Consider the following 19,389-nt stretch of genomic DNA (forward strand, 5'->3'; position numbering starts at 1 on the left):
TTCAACAGTGTCCAATATGCTTCAGAGAATGTGCATAACCCCTACAACCACCATCTGGGATAACCAGCCCTGAAGGAAAGCTTCCTCCAAACCCCCATTACTAAAAGGGTGGCTAATGCCCTGAATCGTGGGGACTTATTTCTCTTCCACATCTCTGGTTTATTTTTTCATATGTGCTCTTATAACTCTAGGTTACACATATAAACATCCAGTGCCTAAGAAAAACTTGTTAGGATAGACTAGGAGGGTCAGGTGTACGGAGGTCTGTGTCCTAAGTTGTCTGACGTGGTGTGATGGGGCACGCTCGCCCCGAACTGAACGGGGAAGGGTTAAGCCTAAATTGTGGGCTAAGGAAGCCACATCCCCTCAACTCTACTGGGCATGCTCCAAATGCCCTGGTATAAAAGGGAGCAGCTCAGCTCAGCTGAGGCTGACTGCCAGAGAGGAAGGGTGCATGACACTGGCTCCAGCCAAGGATCAGCCGAAGTCCAAGGCCATGGGAGCTGGAGATGCCACAACGCAGGCAGACATCAGGCTACCCACGGAGGACCCACAGAGTCCAGAGTTGCCGTGGACAGTGCAGACCAGGGAACCCAGAGACAGCCAAGACACCAAGACTGCAGTAGCAGGAACCACAGTAGGAAGCAGCCCAGGGGAATCAGATAGTGGACCAGTTAGTGAACTGGAATATTGAATCAGCATGTTTGGGTCGGACCACCCCCACTGACTCAGTGGCATGCGCTCCTGCCACTACCAGGGCTTTGGGCTGGAGTCCAGTGGAGAGGGAAGGCCCAGGCCCCCTACTTGGGCTGCCACCATCCCCCTTTCTGGGCATGGCGGCCCCCTTCCCTGATTGAGGCCACTTGGCCTCTAGGCCTTACTGCCCTGCGAACAGAGATGAATCAATTGACTGTGACCACTAGCCCCTACTGCCCGATTAGAGGGGCAAACCTATTGACTCTGGCCACTGTGCCACACTGCCCTGCTAACAGGGGCAGATGCAGATGCAATGACGTTGGTCCCCAGGCCTTGGTGCCCTGCGGACTGGGGAAAATCCATTGACTTTGCTCACTAGGCCTTACTGCCCCATGGAGGCAGGCGAATACATTGACTTTGGCCACTAGGCCTCATTGCCCTGCTAACAGAGGCGAGTATATTGACTCTGACTACGGAGACATAGAGGCAGGTTACGCACACCCTGCCCCTACACCCTGAGGGAGACGAGGCACACTCACCCCGCATAAACGGGGTCCACCCAACCATGTCACACGTGGTAGAGAATGTGGGCAACACCCCAGGCCTGAGGAGAGGCCTAAAATAGTAGATCCGAAGGAGGTACGGGTTCTTCGCTTGACCTCCCTAGCATTCTAGCTACCTGAAATTAGTAGACGCCAGCATGGAATTGGACAAGGTCTTGAAATGGCTCCTAGAAAACCAGCAAAAACAGGTAGCACAACAACAGTAGCAGCAATATGCACAAGTGTTGCAACAGGTTACTAGCCACCAACAGGAGATGTTGCAGCATCCAGCAGCAAATCCAACAGGAAAACGCCGCCACTTGTTGGACGAGCCTATCAGGGAAAGTGGGACACCTTTCTAGCCCATTACTTAACGGAGCCAGCCCAGGTGGCCTATCGCAACCTTGACCACCAGGACGCCGTGGACTATGAAAAAGTGAAGGTGTCCGCAGTAGACCAGACCGATATCAGCCCCGAGACATACCACCAGTGCTTTAATCAGAAATGGTACCCTGCAGGGGCTAGGCCATGACCGGTGGCTCAGTTCTCCGGGACTACACTTGGTGATGACTAAAGCCCGACAAGTGATCTGGTGCTCAACTGACAGAAGCGGTAATTTTGGAACAGTTCAACCAAATCCTCCAGACCAGGGGGAAGGAGTGGGTGCATACAGACCACCCTGCAACGCTTACGGAAGCGGTTGGACTGATGGAAGATTACTTGGTGGCCAAAATTACGGAACCCCAGCCCCATAAGATGCAGGAACCCAGGGGGAAAGGCCGGCCAGCCGGGAAAAACCCCACCTGGTCCCACTGGGAGGACTGCAACTCCTGTCGAGAGCCCCGACCAGGAACACTGACATGAGTCTGAAGCCGACTGCTACCCGAGGCCTTACACAGTGGGATGAAAGCCAACTAGTCGGAGCCAATCCGCTTAGAATGGACTCGCCACCCAGAGGGGCCAAGACCGCTGTTATGAATGTGGTCTAGAGGGGCATTTCCAACATGATGGGGGGAGGGATAGCTCAGTGGTTTGAGCACTGGCCTGCTAAACCCAGGGTTGTGAGTTCAATCCTTGAGGGGGCCACTTAGGGATCTTGGGCAAAAATCAGTACTTGGTCCTGCTAGTGGAGGCAGGGGGCTGGACTCTATGACCTTTCAAGGTCCCTTCCAGTTCTAGGAGATAGGTATATGCCCAATTATGGGCAGGTCTGGGTAGCCAGCCCCCGGGCTCGGAAGAGGGGCCCAGAGAAGCTCCAGATCCCGGTGCTCATAGAAGGGGTTCCTGCAACAGCACTGATTGACTCTGGCTGTAGCCAAACTCTCATCCAAGGTGATCTGGTGCCAGACAGGACCCCCATCCACATCCAATGTGTCCATGGAGACCTACATTTGTATCCTGCTGCCCGGGTGATGCTGAAGATATACCACCAAAGGGTGGCCCTCTCAGTCAGGCTTGATTCCCAGGCTGGCCTATCCAGTGATTCTGGGGTGGGACTGGCCGTGGTTCCTAGTACTGCAAGAGCCCTCTCAGTACCGTCCGACAGCAGAAGGCGAAGGGCTGACAAAAAAGGGGATACTTGTGAGGGATCAGGATGCCAACCCAGGGGAAGGGCCCTCCAAATGTGCCATGATCTCAGTGCCCCCACTTACATGAACAGACTCCTCCGTCAATAATGCACGAACAGAGCTTGAACAAGATGGTGACTTTATCTGAGAGGACCCTACGCTTAGTCACCCCTGGGAGCAGGCTACCGCTATAAATCAAGAGGGGAGGGGTGCTCCCCAAAAACCCCAAGGCCCATGCTTCGAAATATGGCATGACCACCTCTATTGCCTGGTGGAAGAGCCACATACTAGAGAAGTGTTTCACCAGCTGCTGGTCCCTTGGAGGTTGCGCCAGGGTCTTTTACACCTCGCCCATTCAGTGCTCTGGGCAGGGCACCTTGGAAGAGAAAAGACCCTCCAACAGGTGGCACGGCGGTTCTTCTGGACAGATATCCGCCAGGAGGTGAAGAATTATTGTGCCTCATGTTCAGAGTGCCAATGCATGGATCCGAAAGGAGTGCTGAAAGGGCCCCTCATCCCCTTCCTGTGGTTAGGATCCCCTTTGAGTGAATAGGACTTGACTTGGTAGGCCCACTAGACAAGAGTTCCTCTGGCCACCGGTATATCCTCGTGATAGTGGATTATGGGACATGCTACCCAGAAGCAGTCCCATTATATGGACTGCTGTGCTCCCTAAGATAGCCGCTGACCTCATCAAGGTCTTTGCACGGGTAAGGATACCCCACGAAATCTTAAAAGATCAGGGGACGAACGTGACTTTCCGATTGATGGCCGACCTCTGCCATCTCTTAGATACATGAGCCCTCCCTATAGAACTTCCCTATACCATCCCCAGACAGACAGATTGGTAGAATGTTTTAACAAGATCTTAGAGAGCATGCTATGCAAATTTGTGGAAGAGGATTGGCAACGTTCAGATACGCTACTCCCAGCCTTGTTGTTTGCCATATGGGAGATACCTCAAGTATCAAAGGGGTTCTCCCCCTTCAAACTCATATGGGAGATCACCCTGTGGTATTCTCAACCTTCTGAAAGAGGGCCGGGTAGGGCAAGAGACACAGGTTAGTGGGGGTTGTCCATCATGTGATATAGCTGCAGAAGAGGCTTCAGATGCTAGGGACCTTTGCCAGAGAAAATCTGAGGCAGGTGCAGCAGATTCAGGCACAACAGTGTAACAAGGGAGCCAGGCTGCCGAGCTCTGAACCAGGAGACCAGGTCCTAATCCTGCCGCCCTCAACTGAATCCAAACTATTGTCTAAGTGGAAAGGCCTCTGAAGTCACATAGTAGATTGGGCCGATCGATTATGAGGTCCAGCTGCCAGGCTGGTGCCACAAGACATGCATGTATTACATCAATTTGCTAAAGTCCTGGAGGCGCAGGGAGACTTTACCAATCACACCCTGCACCTCTGAACCAGAATTAGGACCCATGGCTGATGAATTTCTCATCACACCACTGGGCCTCCACTTTCTTTATCTTCAAAGACCTGGCAGAGAGAGGGAACTAGATTACACCAGTGTCTCCATCAGAATCAGCTCAATTCTAAGCAACACCAGAGATGTGAAGTGAAGGCTCCTGCTATCATGCCTTTCCTAGGGTGTTAATTTCCTCCCCACCTTATCCTTACCCCCTAACATTCAGGGTTGGCCTTCTATGGGGTGGGGTGGAGGAAGGGTCAGGAAAGCACAGGTGCTGCAGGGGGCAGAGGAGGGGAACAGGGATAAGGGGAGCAGAGCTTTGGGAAGGCCGTGGATTGGAAGGGGGATACTGAGGGCATGTGGAGACTGTGGCTGAGGTGGATGAATGAACAGAGGCAACAAATCTGAGGCCTCAGGAGCAGCTCAGCTCATCAGGAGGAGGCGAATGAACACACTGGGCAGAGTATTGAGTATTTGCTGTGCTACTCTTACAAGATTTGTTCTAAGGTGTTTGAATGATTAGCAAACATGATGCAATGGTATATGGACACAAAACCAGGCCGGCTAACTCTAGCTTCTTCCCCTGACCTAGATAACTAGGTGTGTGCTGTAGAGCTCACATGGCAACTTTTTCAAACCCCCATAGTACGTTAGGTCAATTATGGGTGAGTTTATTTCACTTACTTTTCTGCTGCAGGCAAGACATGACTGTAATCACTATTTTTGCTGCTTCTATCCCCTGAGGACTCCTTCAGGCCTAGTAAATGGGCCACTAGTATCACACATTATTGTAGGAAGGGTTAGGGGAGCATGATTGGGAATGTAAACATGTCCAAATGTGGACATGAGAGAGGGGAGAATAACCAAAAAAAAACCAACCAACCAACGAGTACAAAGATGGAAGGTTTGATGTTCAGAAATGCATATATAAAAGAAAAGAGGGAGAGAAGAATGAACTTCAGTCACTGGGGTGATATTTTATTATGTACTATTTGTCAGTACAGTTGCAGGGTTTGAATGAACCATCTGCTTTACTGACAGTTCATACTTAAAAGTAGATTATTTTTCAGAGAATGATCAATTTTCAGAACTAATCATGTATGATGTCCCCCTCCCTTCAGAATAAAAGATCCTATTTTCACGGATGGTTTGAAGAACTGTTAATAATTAAGACACTGCTTGCAGAGTTGTTGTAGCTGTGTTGGTCCCAGGATATGAAAGAGACAAGGTAAGGGAGGTAATACTTTTTATTAGACCAACTTCTGTTGGTGGAAGCGACAAGTTTTGGGCTTCACAGAGCTGAAGAATTGCTCTGTGAAACTCACAAGCTTGTCTCTTCCAGCAACTGAAGTTGGTCCGATAAAAGGTATTACCTCACCTACCTTGTCTCTCTCAATAGTTAATATATAAAGATATTGCCTCTGTTTTAAGGGTGGTTTCACAATATAGTTGTTAAACTATGAAATTACACCATGGAACAAGCTAGAATTACTGAAGCTTACCTTCCTCCGATGGGATGGCACAATAAAAAATGTTTCAATATTATGCTTCTTCAAGAAACTGTTCCTTTCATGGCCATACCCTGGTTCTACCTCATAGTCACCGTTTAGGCACTCTAAGGTGGTCTTTGTTATGTGAACTTTCCTAGAGAGAACGAGAGGAAAAAATAATTTAAAGCAATGAGCCAGGACCTATTCTTCTGGGTGAAATCCATCACTGTGCAGAGGGCCAACACAAAGGTGAATTACATGCACAAACAGTAGGTGAACTTTTGTTGTAGGGCAGCCTAAATTCTCGCAACCAACTCGAATGCCGAGGTGTTTTTAGCATATAAAACTTCCTAAATTTATCAGATGCTTTGAACAAATGTAAGTAACTACAGAGTACCACCTCAAATTGAAGTCTTGTTGATTTTACAAAGTATGCAGGCATACATGTTATATTTCAAGTACTCTAGCTTTCTAAATATTTATTAAAGCACTTGCTGGAGATACTGGCCCTCTGTTTGATGCATGCCACTCCACTCTTTAAATCTTTCTAATGGCTGATCTTTTTCTGCTATATAAAGGTAAGGCTTTTGTTTTCACTTTCCCATCCATTTACAACTCTGAGGGCTCGGTCTGCATAAGTGTAATCGGGAAACTGAACCTCAATTAACTTTCAAAGTGGATTAGTTAAACCACATTAGGACTCTGGGTGGACGCTCTAAATCAGCATTAAAGTGCCCTTAATTCAGTTTAGTTTAATTCACTTTGGAAGTGAAATAAGCTACACTGAATTACAGTCACTTTAATTTTGAATAAGAGGGTCCACACAGGGGCTTAATGAAGTTTAATCCACTTTACATACACACAGTTGGTTAATTTGGATTAATTTTTCTGAATGTCCCCATGTAGACAAACCCTGATGGTCTTAATTTAGCCAATCTATTTCATTAGCTGCCCCCACCCATTCTGTTCTCGCAACAATGCCAGCTAGGTTTCTCCCCATTGGTCTATTTTTCCTATAACTGTTTTTACACTTTCTTCTATGCCACTCTTTACACATGGAACATTTTCATAGAAATTTAACTGTAAAAGTATTACTTCTCTTAAATATCTTTTCAAATTCATTTTACTATGATGCCTTAAGATAAGCGAGTTTCCAAAGCAAACTAAACGAAACTACCAAAATCATCTATAGTAAACAAATGTCAACGAAGTAGGAAATTTCCCATCTTAACCACAAGAATTAGCAGGCTCCATCTCTCCCCGTTCAGCAGAACACAAATTGTTTTGTAAAAATCCAACAAATCTCCAGCTGATACAGGGGGTTCTGTTCTACCATATTTGCATGCACTTAACGTGTACTCAAGAAAGCTCAATGCGGCCTTGAAATTTCAGTACCTGCTTGTGCCCATACCCAGTTAAATTACTAGTTCTCCAAGAGCATGTGCATATACATCATTTGCACACATATGCCTAGTATTTGGATACATATATTAGGCACAAACTAACGTTTGCATGGCATTGGGCATGCCTAACTTTGAAAATCTGACTTTGTAATGGTAATACTTAAGGCACATATTTGGAGGCAGAGATGGGCAAATCCTCCCCTCCATTACATTGAGGTAACTCCATTTTACTGAGAGGAGTATGTAGCTCTTTCTTGACTGAAATTTTATCATTGCCTCATTCCTACCCTTCATATTTGGCAGTTTCTAGTGAAAAGCTTATTCAAAGGACATTTACATTTTAACAGAATTTTGTTCACATTACCTTCTCTGAACCATTACTAACAGAAATCTACAGGTCACTCAACCCTAGTGTTCCTTAGGAGATGTTTGAACAGCAGGTAATACAGCCAATAAGAGTCCTTAACCTGAAACACCCTTATGTATCAATTATTATAGTAACTAGCTTTGCAAAATACTTTCAGTTAAAGAGAGAAATAATTGATGCTCTCATTCAGGGCTGTAGTTTTTTCTCTGAGACTTACCCAGGCAATCCTCCAGTTTCCATTACATTTGCTAGAGTCACATCATTTGACCAGACATCATATTGCCATTTGCGGAGACCTAGGACCCCACAAAGTACCCTGCCTGTGTGTAGTCCAACTCTCATGTTGAGATCCACTTCAGTGGCTTCTGCTACAGACCTGCAATAGATGGTATCAGATTTTTAGAGAAGAACATTTCTTTCCATCACCTTCTTGTCTCTTTCTCCCAAGACTCATCATTTCTACACATTGCCAACTGCAGAGAAACGATCTTTAAAAATTTCAGACAGGTGACATAGCCAGTTAAGGTTCTTGCCTTCCCAAGCTTTTGGAAAAGTTCAAACCCTGATTCATATCACTAATGAAAAAGATCTGGTGATCTCATCCCAGCTAATCAAAATCTCAGTATCCCATAGTGGATTTTCACCTAGAATCTGGCTACATCATACTAGCTGCAAAATACAAATTCAAACAGCTCAGTGCTAGATGGGCAGTTACACTTAGAACAGAACAGGGAAGAGAAATGATCCCAGCAGTAGAAAGTTGCTGCCACCACAATGTTCCCCAGCGGTAGATTTTCCATTATCAGGACCCGCCATGTCACTGTCTATAGCACACCTGTAAAGCTGATTTATTTTCTCTTATTGCTCTCCGTTTTATTTCCTTTCACTTTCGCTCCTATAAAAACATCTCTTTCTGGTCTCTTGGAGTAATGGCAAGTTTACCCAAGATCTAAACCATAATAATAATATAATGTTTTGTTTCTTACAAGGAGTGAGTAGTTTAATTCCTATCTTTCAGCACCAAATGAAGTTTTGATTTGATTTTCAGGTTTGACTGAATCCAAACACTCAAAGCAAAATTCAGTCAAAGATTATGTTTCTCCTAATTTCATCCAGAAAAAAATTCAAGGTTAAAGCAGATGTTATACATGGCTTCAATTTATATTGTCCCAGAGTCATCTGAAACTGGGTTAAAGTTCACTTGAAAAGTCTGCTCCTCTTAGCAAACCTTTTTGTGAACGTGGCCCAAGATTCAAGTTTTGCAACTGTACTATGTAGTTCTAGTTGCCACCTTCTCAGTATTTCCTATTAAATTCCTTGTGAAGCTTAGATCTCCTGTCAAGATAAACAAAATACACTCTGCTTGTAACTCAACTGATTCAGTGACAGCCAAACTACAGCACTTGCTTGTTTATCTTCTGTCTCCACTTATTTACCCACAGTTTATTCTGTCATAAATTTTCCTGTTTCTTAATGCATATTTACTTTAGGCAGCTATGACAGCTGACAGCAAACTGATGGTGGAATCAAAAGAAAATTGTTGAAACTATCTTATTAAGTGTAATTTTAACCTGACATGCATCCAAGCAAACATATTTAAATACAGTATTACAAGGGATTGCTTTCAATTGAATATTAAAATGGACAATATTACTTTTAGAGATCCTTCATTTCATAGAGAGCATATATTCTATTTATATAGCCTGGTTTTGTGTTAGAGGCTGGGGAATTTTGCCTGGTAATTCGTCTCACACAAAGAACATGGGATTTATATGGGTAAAGGGATTTCACCATAAGCATTCATACAGGGCACTGAGGGGAAGGTTGGTCTTGTGGGTATAGCACTAAACCGGGATTGAAGAGCTCTGGCATCAATTCCTAGCTCCACCCCAGACTTCCTGTGTGACCTTGGGCAAGTCACTTAATCTGTCTGTGTCTCAGTTTCCAGTCTGCCAAATGGAGATAACATTTCCCAGCCTTTGTCTGTAAATGGCACAGTGGTTGGCCTCTAGGTGTGACTGTAATACAGATTCATAGCAATGATAATAACATGATATGGAGGAGATGGTGCTAACCCTCTGTACTAAGGTGAATTCCATCCACTGTTTTCTCTTTGTGCATCAGAGAAAGTCCTAAACAATAAACATCAATAAAAATATTTATCTCCTCTGATTTATTTCCTTATTCTGTAGTAATATATTTGCTTGGCGTTCTACTTAAGTTTTATTTGATGAACAACTCCACTTCATTTCATTGATTTAAAACTTACTGAGGTAAAAAAATTTTTTTGAAGCGTCTCTGATTGTTTAATTCCCTCCTCTATGATGATGCATATTTAAACACACCAGGAATCATTTTCTTGTATTAATTTGCTTACTGCTCTCAAGATTTCATATTCAAAATCAGTAAGTGGGAAAGTTCTGCCCTTTCCCCCTACCCAAGTCACACAAACATGATATTCTAGTCCTGATACCTGTGCTCCTGCATGTAGTTGGGTTAGCTATTCAGAAATACATGGGGCTAGATTTTGTCTAGTCCTATGAGACCACCCAGGGAAGTAGGGTCCCCCGGACAGCCAGACACTAGATTCTCTGACTGAGGCTCAGGGAGCAAGGCTGTGCACATAAGACTTTCCCCTCACCCGCTTGCAAATGGGCATGAGGAGATGCCAGTGGGGGATATCAGGGATGGGGCAGTCTTGGCTCCACTCTCCATGCGTCAGGCAGCTCAGCTGGCAAGACATGGGGGTGGTGGTAAGTAACCCAAGAAAGGGTGAAGTAACACGATTGCTCAGCATAGGAAGGTAGCAGGGGAGGAATTGTGACTGAGCCGTAATATCTTTCCTCCTGTAGTAGCAAAGCTACCCACTGCCCCATATGCAGGGCTGAGCCTGAAGAGATTTACATTTTATACATGCAGAAACTGTAATTAGCTGTTAAAGTCAGTGTTAATAGTACTTATCTCACTCGGGTGGCATTGAGAGGACTTTTTATTTCTAACAATTGACAACAATCTATTGCACTGAAACTGCAAAAAACTTACACATGTGCTTAGCAGCTATCTCCACAGTTAGAATTGCATTCTAAAATGGGGCATAAATTCCTCTCTCTCTCTAGAAGTAGGTGGCCAGCTGGGGTGAAATTTCACACAGGGTTAATTTTATGCTGTTTGAATTTTCGATGTAGGTTTTAATTTGGGTTCACCTCATACATTTTTAATCAGAAGCTTTTGAATTTGGGCTGTGGCTAAAATTTCCCTGCAGCAACATTTCATTGTTGACTGACATCTCTTTGAAAACATTGTCTGATACAAAATTTCAGCGTGTCCTCCCAATGTTGTGACATTTCTGTCTAATCAAAACGAATCAAAATTGTTCTATGTGAATATCAGAAATTCACTACAGTCTGCTCATTAACAATCCACAGGTCAAGAACTATTTGCCAAAAGTATTCAGTAAATAATTTCAAATTATGAATAGATTTTGGAAAGTCACCAGCTTTTCAAGGACAACCATATTTCTAGAAAAGAAATTGAAATTTGTCAAATTATTCATTCCATGGATTATTTCTGTAGCTAATGAATCAGTTTTTTGCTTTGTAAACTGGACCCAGAAACAAACTGAGGCTGAAATTCATTCTACCCTCATAATCCTAGTATATTGTGGATCAGTGTAAATGGCCTATGGGTAGATGAAATCCACTCTACCAACCCAGCCTCTGCTGCTCCTTTAATTTTAAGAAGTTATGGACTTAGCTACAATTATTTAGAACATAAGAACGGCCGTACCGGGTCAGACCAAAGGTCCATCTAGCCCAGTATCCTGTCTACCGACAGTGGCCAATGCCAGGTGCCCCTGAGGGAGTGAACCTAACAGGCAATGATCAAGTGATCTCTCTCCTGCCATCCATCTCCATCCTCTGACAAACAGAGGCTAGGGACACCATTCCTTACCCATCCTGGATAATAGCCATTTATGGACTTAACCACCATGAATTTATCCAGTTCTCTTTTAAACGCTGTTATAGTCCTAGCCTTCACAACCTCCTCAGGTAAGGAGTTCCACAAGTTGACTGTGCGCTGTGTGAAGAAGAACTTCCTTTTATTTGTTTTAAACCTGCTGCCTATTAATTTCATTTGGTGACCCCTAGTTCTTGTATTATGGGAATAAGTAAATAACTTTTCCATATCCACTTTCTCCACATCACTCATGACTTTATATACCTCTATCATATCTCCCCTTAGTCTCCTCTTTTCCAAGATGAAGAGTCCTAGCCTATTTAATCTTTCCTCATATGGGAGCCTCTCCAAACCCCTAATCATTTTAGTTGCCCTTTTCTGAACCTTTTCTAGTGCCAGTATTTCTTTTTTGAGGTGAGGAGACCACATCTGTACACAGTATTCGAGATGTGGGTGTACCATGGATTTATATAAGGGCAATAATATATTCTCAGTCTTATTCTCTATCCCTTTTTTATTGATTCCTAACATCCTGTTTGCTTTTTTGATCGCCTCTGCACACTGCATGGACATCTTCAAAGAACTATCCACAATGACTCAAAGATCTTTTTCCTGACTCATTGTAGCTAAATTAGCCCCCATCATATTGTATGTATAGCTGGGGTTATTTTTTCCAATGCGCATTACTTTACACTTATCCACATTAAATTTCATTTGCCATTTTGTTGCCCAATCACTTAGTTTTCTGAGATCTTTTTGAAGTTCTTCACAGTCTGCTTTGGTCTTAACTATCTTGAGCAGTATAGTATCATCTGCAAACTTTGCCACCTCACTGTTTACCCCTTTCTCTAGATCATTTATGAATAAATTGAATAGGATTGGTCCTAGGACTGATCCCTGGGGAACACCACTAGTTACTCCTCTCCATTCTGAGAATTTACCATTAATTTCTACCCTTTGTTCCCTGTCTTTTAACCAGTTCTCAATCCATGAAAGGACATTCCCTTTTATCCCATGACAGCTTAATTTACGTAAGAGCCTTTGGTGAGAGACCTTGTCAAAGGCTTTCTGGAAATCTAAGTACACTATGTCCACTGGATCCGCCTTGTCCACATGTTTGTTGACCCCTTCAAAGAACTCTAATAAATTAGTAAGACACGATTTCCCTTTACAGAAACCACGTTGACTATTGCGCAACAGTTTATGTTTTTCTATGTGTCTGACAATTTTATTCTTAACTATTGTTTTGACTAATTTGTCTGGTACCGACGATAGACTTAGTGGTCTGTAATTGCCGGGATCACCTCTAGAGCTCTTTTTAAATATTGGTGTTACATTAGCTAACTTCCAGTCATTTCGTCCTGAAGTGAAACGTTCCCAGTCAATATGGGGATAATTGAAATCCCCCACTATTATTGGGTTCTTAATTTTGATAGCCTCTCTAATTTCCCTTAGCATTTCATCATCACTATTACTGTCCTGGTCAGGTGGTCGATAATAGACCCCTAATGTTATATTCTTATTAGAGCATGAAATTTCTATCCATAGAGATTCTATGGAACATGTGAATTCACTTAAGATTTTTACTTCATTTGCTTCTACATTTTCTTTCACATCTCCCCCCCGCTCCCGCATGACCTGTTCTGTCCTTCCGATATATTTTGTACCCCAGAATGATTGTGTCCCATTGATTGGTCTCAGTCCACCAGGTTTCTGTGATGCCTATTATATCAATATCCTCCTTTATCACGAGGCACTCTAGTTCACCCATCTTATTATTTAGACTTCTAGCATTTATGTACAAGCACTTTAAAAAACTTGTCCCTGTTTATTTGTCTGCCCTTTTCTGATGTGTCAGATTCTTTCTTATGTGACTGTTTATCATCTGACCTGGCCCTTACATTATCCTCTTCCATACTCTGCTCCTTACTATAACCTGGAGATTCTCTATCATTAGCCTCTCCTCTAAGAGAAATCTGCGTCCAATCCACATGCTCCCCTGCAGCAGTTGGCTTTCCTCCATCTCCTAGTTTCATACTGCTTTTACAAACTATCAAACTTGTTCTGAAGAAGCTGCTGAACAGTTATCAGATGGAAATGCATTTCAGAATAGATCAGTAGTGGCTGACTTTGAACTGACAGCACTGAAATAAGAAAATGCTTTTTATCCCATTTTCCACAAGTCATTAAGTTCCCATCTTCATTTACCATGTAAGTCCAAAAGTGTCTGCATACAAGGAGATATTTCCTGGTAAAGCCAAAGATGAGCTTTTCCAGCTATTTAAGTGTATGAACTCTGCTTTCTAAGTCTAAAGAATTCCCAGCTGGTGGTCCTTAAATATTAGGAACAGAGTATGTCCCTTGAAATTTTCCTAGATACTTTTAGGATGGTAGTTCCATTTAAGAACCATCAGGAATAAGTTAGCTCTTGGATGCTAATGACAAAGACTGTCTTACTATGAATTGCCTCCAGATTATCTGGATGTTTTTGAATAAATGTATTAATTGCTATGACAGATGCCATGTCTGGGAGGACCACACACTATCATATTCTTCTGTTGTTTAATATGGGTGTTTCACTGGAGAGTGCAGAATACATAAGGGACCGAGTGCCATTTGTATAGCTACACTGCACATACTGTGGGCCAGTCTTTTGAAAGGCAAACATCTTAATTGGATCCCTTAATCCCAATGCCAAGATTTTAAAAAATAGAAGGCAAATGTTAGGCTCCTAAATCTATGTTCAAACACCTAAATAAATTACCTGATTTTCAAAAGTACAGGGCAGACAGCAGTTCCTACTGAAATCAATCCATCTGATACCAAGTGTTTATACGTCTAAACAATCTATTACACATGCTCATCAGTAGGAATGGATAAAGCAGTCTGGGTAAAATATGGGCTGAAATGTTGCCCACAAATGAACTGAACACAGAAACTTCTATGATCCATGTCAAAGTCACACCTGATTCTGTATTGCAGGCAACAGCCCTCTGAGAATGCTCCTCAGCTGACTTAGAGCTGTTGTAAGGGCTGTATGCTAGCCAAGCTCTCAGGCCCTAGCTTAGGGACATATCTGCTTAGGGAGAAAAAGGGTAAAGGCAGGCCAGGAGTGAAAATGGAGTACGTCTGTAACATACTATGCAATAGCCATTTTCTGCTTGTCTGAGCCCATGGGATGCCATGAGAAGCAGAACATAAGTAAGATTACGATTTAGTCACAGGTATTTTTAGTAAAAGTCACGGACAGGTCATGGGCAATAACCAAAAAGTTATGGCCAGTGACCTGTCTGCGACTTTTACTAAAAATACCCCTAACAAAGTCTTACCTGCTGGGGAGCGGGGAGGTGGGAGGGGAAATGGTGCTCCAGTGGATGCTGCTGCTCCTGGGGGTGGAGGGCAGTTCGGGACTCTGGCACTGCTGATGCTCCTTTGTGGAGGGGCAGCCCAGGGCCCTGCCACTGTCGCTGCTCCTCTGGGCCGAGGGTGGCCTGGAGCGTCGCAGCTGTTCCTCGACCGCTGCTCTGGGGCAGCACCCAGGACCAGTTGCCTGGGGCCGCCGGAGCAGCAGCTCGTGCGGCTGCAGAAGTCATGGAGGTCCCAGAATCCATGACTTCCATGACCTCCCTGAAAGAGGGAGCCTTAAACATAAGAAAAAGCAGCTTCGGGTCTGCTCTAACTTACCCCAGAGAAAAACAGGCTCTTTGCTCACTCAGAATATATAGTGGGATAAAGTGGCTTAAAGCCACTTTTCTTCACATTCCCATCTATTCTTGCCCCAAATGCAGGGAAGAACCTTACCTTATCCTGTTAGCTCCCACAGTTAAACAGAATTGGAACAGGTGAATATCTGCATGGGAGACTGCCCAGGAACACCTAAGTGGTGCTGGAAGTGCTATTAGTGATTCAGCTATGGCATGCTTCCCTCTGTACTGAACCTGTGCCCCAGCGTGAGACTGTAGTGTGATATGTGCCATCTAGCTGAGGAGAGGTACACCCAAGGATAGTGATTAAAGATCCTCTAACACTTTTCACAAGCTTGTGAATGTTAACCCCAGTGTTCTGGCCACATTCCACTGTAATATTTATCTCCTCCTTATCCATATTCTGTCTTCATTTTCAATTGGATACATTACACTTCATTCCCTGCCCTGTGGCACTACTGAGTACGATTAAATAATTCCCACATTACATCCCTGAAGAGGTTGTATTTCCACCCTGAGCAAAGGAATTCTTTATATGTAATTAGTATATCAGGTTTTGAAATACTTTTGGATCCTTTGGAATGAAAGATGCAAGTTATTATTTTCTGTTTAAAGACTCATAAATCTCCCACCTTTAAATGAGGCTGAGGCTCCCACTTCCACCCACTCTACTGGGGAGTAGCCAGCAGCTTGGAAAACTTGAGTTACATAATAAATATACCCTGGCAGTTACATAATAAATATACGATTTTTGAAAGTAAAATACCCTCATAAATAATACTGATGACTGAAACCTTCAAGGTGTGACAAGCAATTTAAATAAGATGAAGCGAAAGAATCCCTGGCTTAAATACTATTAAAAAGTGAGATGATGACACCTGCCACATACTGATGAGAAGCTAAAGAATATGGGCATGTTTAACTATGTCACTAATGAATCTAATAAAAAAAGATTTATGGGCAGAATTCACACCCATGCTGTGGGCCAACAAGTTCTATGTAACACTTAACTCCACTTCAAGTCCCACTTAAGCCATCAAGGTAAGACTTAAATGGGGCATACGACTTTAGCTGTATCCCTGCACAGTGGTGAATTTTTCCGTTACCACAGGGCTATATAGGAATTCAGCATGCAGAACAAGGATAGGACTGTAGCCTAAGCATTTTACTACTATGAAAGAGACTCCTCACGCACTGACCATAGTCTGACTTGGATTGTGCATTTGAAGACATTGCTCTGAGGAAGAAAGAAGTTGGGGCAATGATAGGAAATTTTCAATCAATTTCTTAGAGAATCTCCCGACACTTCTTGGATCACTCTACTGGTAACAACGAGAAGCACCATCAAATGGAACCTAAATGCAGGGCCATATTTAGGGCATTTAGAAAAGGCGCATCTGCATGGACATGTTAGAGAGCACGTACTTTATTGTCCTAGGGACTATACAAAAATGTAGTAAAAGACAGTCCCTGCCCTAAAGAGCTTGTAATCTAAGACCCTGTTACTGCATGCACTTGTGCACATACATAACTTTGCACACGTGAGTTATCCCATGAAACAAATAGAACTACTCACATGTGTAAGTGTTTGGAGGATCAGGGGCTAACTCTATACACTGAGGACTTTTTTGTCCATCCCAAAGAAAGCTTTACTGGAAATGTCTATTGTGATTACCTAATCATTAAACCCTTTCAGAAGATCCACCAGGGGAATATCAAACAGCTCAAACAGATGATTTTTCATTTCATTGTGTAATGTGACAAGGCTGATACTAGAGATGGAACCTTTCTCCAGACAAGGATTTATACCAGCAATACACCTCTTCTGCAGTGGGGCAAATAGACCTTGAGAAGCCCACTAGTTTTACAGCTCTGATGTTGCCTGAAACGAAGGGTAATCTAAATACCTAAAATGCTTCCACATCTCATGGAACTGATGAACAGCAGCATCTTCAGATACAAAATCACTAACCAGACTGATGGACTATAATTAAAGTTGAAATTCAACTTCCATTATAAACTGTGCCTTAATCCCCTTTTTCATTTGCTCATTACACTCTCAAACTAAATTCCTTTGGAGTCTGAAATTTTCCAAGCTTGTTCTCTGCACAGAAGTAAAAAAAAATATTTTTACCTATGCATCGACAAAATCCAGTTAGCAGCTCTTGAGTCTGTTTGCTTGGCTATACATTCCAATCAATCTAATCTCTGCACACAGAGCTCAACAATGTTTGACTGGATGATGCTCCCTGTCACAGTGTTATGTACTGGGCCTGGATCCAGGCTAGCCTCTTCCTCAGTTTCCCCTTTAGTTCCAAGGCCAATTGCCTGTCCGAATTTCCCAACCTTCCCAGGAAGGTCTCACTGCCATACCTGGAGTATTTCAGGCCTTTTTTCTAGGGCACCAATTTATTAATTCAATCAAAGCTCACAATCAGTGCAGGCTGCTGGGACCCAGAGGTCTTTCATTCAACTCCCCTATCTTTCTGTTCCAGGGCTAGTCACAGGAGCCAACCTCAATCCTGCAGCCCCCACCCCTTTCAACTGAGGGCTCTCAGCTCTTTGTAAGGCTCACCTGACCCCCTCCCCAGCTGAGTCTGATAAACTGAACAAGGCTGGTTGGTCCTAGGTTCCTGGCCCTTAAAGGGGCAGGACACCCTGGTACACTCATATTAAAGCGAGGAAAATTTTTGCAATGATTTCAAAGGCAACAATAGTTGTTCCCTGACCCCCTTCTGATTTCTGAGATGATCACAGTTTCTATGTTAGTTAAGGCATACGCAGCAGGTCTGGGTCTTGCAATCCTTACTCACACAAGTAGTTTCATTGAAATCAATGGATTACTTAAATGTGTGAAAGATGAAGGATTGGCCTCTGCCAATTTAACTCTCTCTATAAATCCGACACCACCAATTACTGCTCCGTCAACCTTGACTCTTCTTCATCTTGCCCTCTCCCACCATCTCCTAATCTTCAATGCACACACTGTGCTGTCTTTTCCAATTTATTAAACCCTGTCAAAAAGAAAATGCTGAAGTTGCCTGTTACTTATCTTCTACCATGAGTTCTCACTGACTGTGCCTAGATAATACACAGCAGCCCATCTGCTTCATTCCCTCTTTTCTAATTTGACTTTTTATTGATGTTTACTTATCATGATAGCAGACATAAACGCAAACATAAAAAGAGAATGTGCCCCATTTCTAATATTAGCATAAATGAGATATCCAAAGAGTGGGCAGCTCAAGTGATATCATTACACTACATATATACACGTGAAAGAGAGTCCAACTAATGAAATTATTGATTAACTTTCATATTTAAAAATAGGTAAGAGGAGGAAGCAGTGCCTTTGCGTACATTTTAAATGAGAAGTTCACAGAATTTGTAGAAGGTCGATATGTCTAACTTTACTTCTCCCCAATCCAAAGACTTTCTCTAAGTGGAACACCTATTTACTACAGAAGGAATGCTATGCATAGATGGCTTTGCAGGATACATTTATTTAGTAAAGACAATAATGATTCTGATCCTATTGTGTATATCTGAATTGCTGAAATATCCCTTGTTACTATGTTTTAACTGTATTTACATAACAACAATAATAATTATTATTACATAAAAGAAATAATAATAGCTCTTTGGGTTTGTATATCACCTTTCATCCTAAAATGCTTTACAAATTTCACAATATATACAATACAACAGGAATTTATATTGGATGAATGGATGGCTGAAAATGGACAAGTTTATCCAAACCTCTTAAAATGTTGGTCATTTTGATAAATGGGACATAGAATCAAATCATGCTTGAGCTAATGTATCACAAGAAGACAGAAATGCGATACAGACACTAGTTATATCAGATTCTTCTCTGCCTTTCTCTGCACTATGGAATTCTCCTGAAAGGAAGTCTAATGGAGATATGCCACCATGAAGCTCCAGAGCTGGTATGGAGATACAGAATTGTGTCTCTGTTGCCATGTATCTCCAAAGGATCTGCAAGGTTTAAAAGACACAATCCTTGCCGTGATTTTAATGCAGACAAACCCATCTCTCAAAAGAATTTGGAATAAATAATAATAATAGAGGAGAACCCCATAAAATTTTCCACAGCTCCAAGCCCCTTCATGAAGCAGCATGATCTGGCTCTTATACAGCTATTTTATATGAATGGAATACATGATGGTGTGGTATTCATCAGCATACATTTCAGGTTCTATCAGCATGCGTTTCAGATAGT

General features: G+C 42.9%; 1 protein-coding gene across 1 annotated transcript in view; it reads right to left on the bottom strand.

Moving 5' to 3' along the window:
- Positions 1-19,389, bottom strand: part of ADCY1 (adenylate cyclase 1) — a 224,952-nt gene that overhangs the window by 56,113 nt on the left and 149,450 nt on the right. The window contains exons 6-7 of the mRNA XM_045005001.1: positions 7,703-7,861; positions 5,728-5,869 (exon numbers count right to left, since the gene is read on the bottom strand). Of these exons, the coding sequence (XP_044860936.1) occupies positions 5,728-5,869; positions 7,703-7,861 (301 nt within the window). The remainder of the gene's footprint in view (positions 1-5,727; positions 5,870-7,702; positions 7,862-19,389) is intronic.

This window comes from Mauremys mutica, chromosome 2 (genome assembly GCF_020497125.1).
Source record: "Mauremys mutica isolate MM-2020 ecotype Southern chromosome 2, ASM2049712v1, whole genome shotgun sequence".
Taxonomy (NCBI): domain Eukaryota; kingdom Metazoa; phylum Chordata; order Testudines; family Geoemydidae; genus Mauremys; species Mauremys mutica.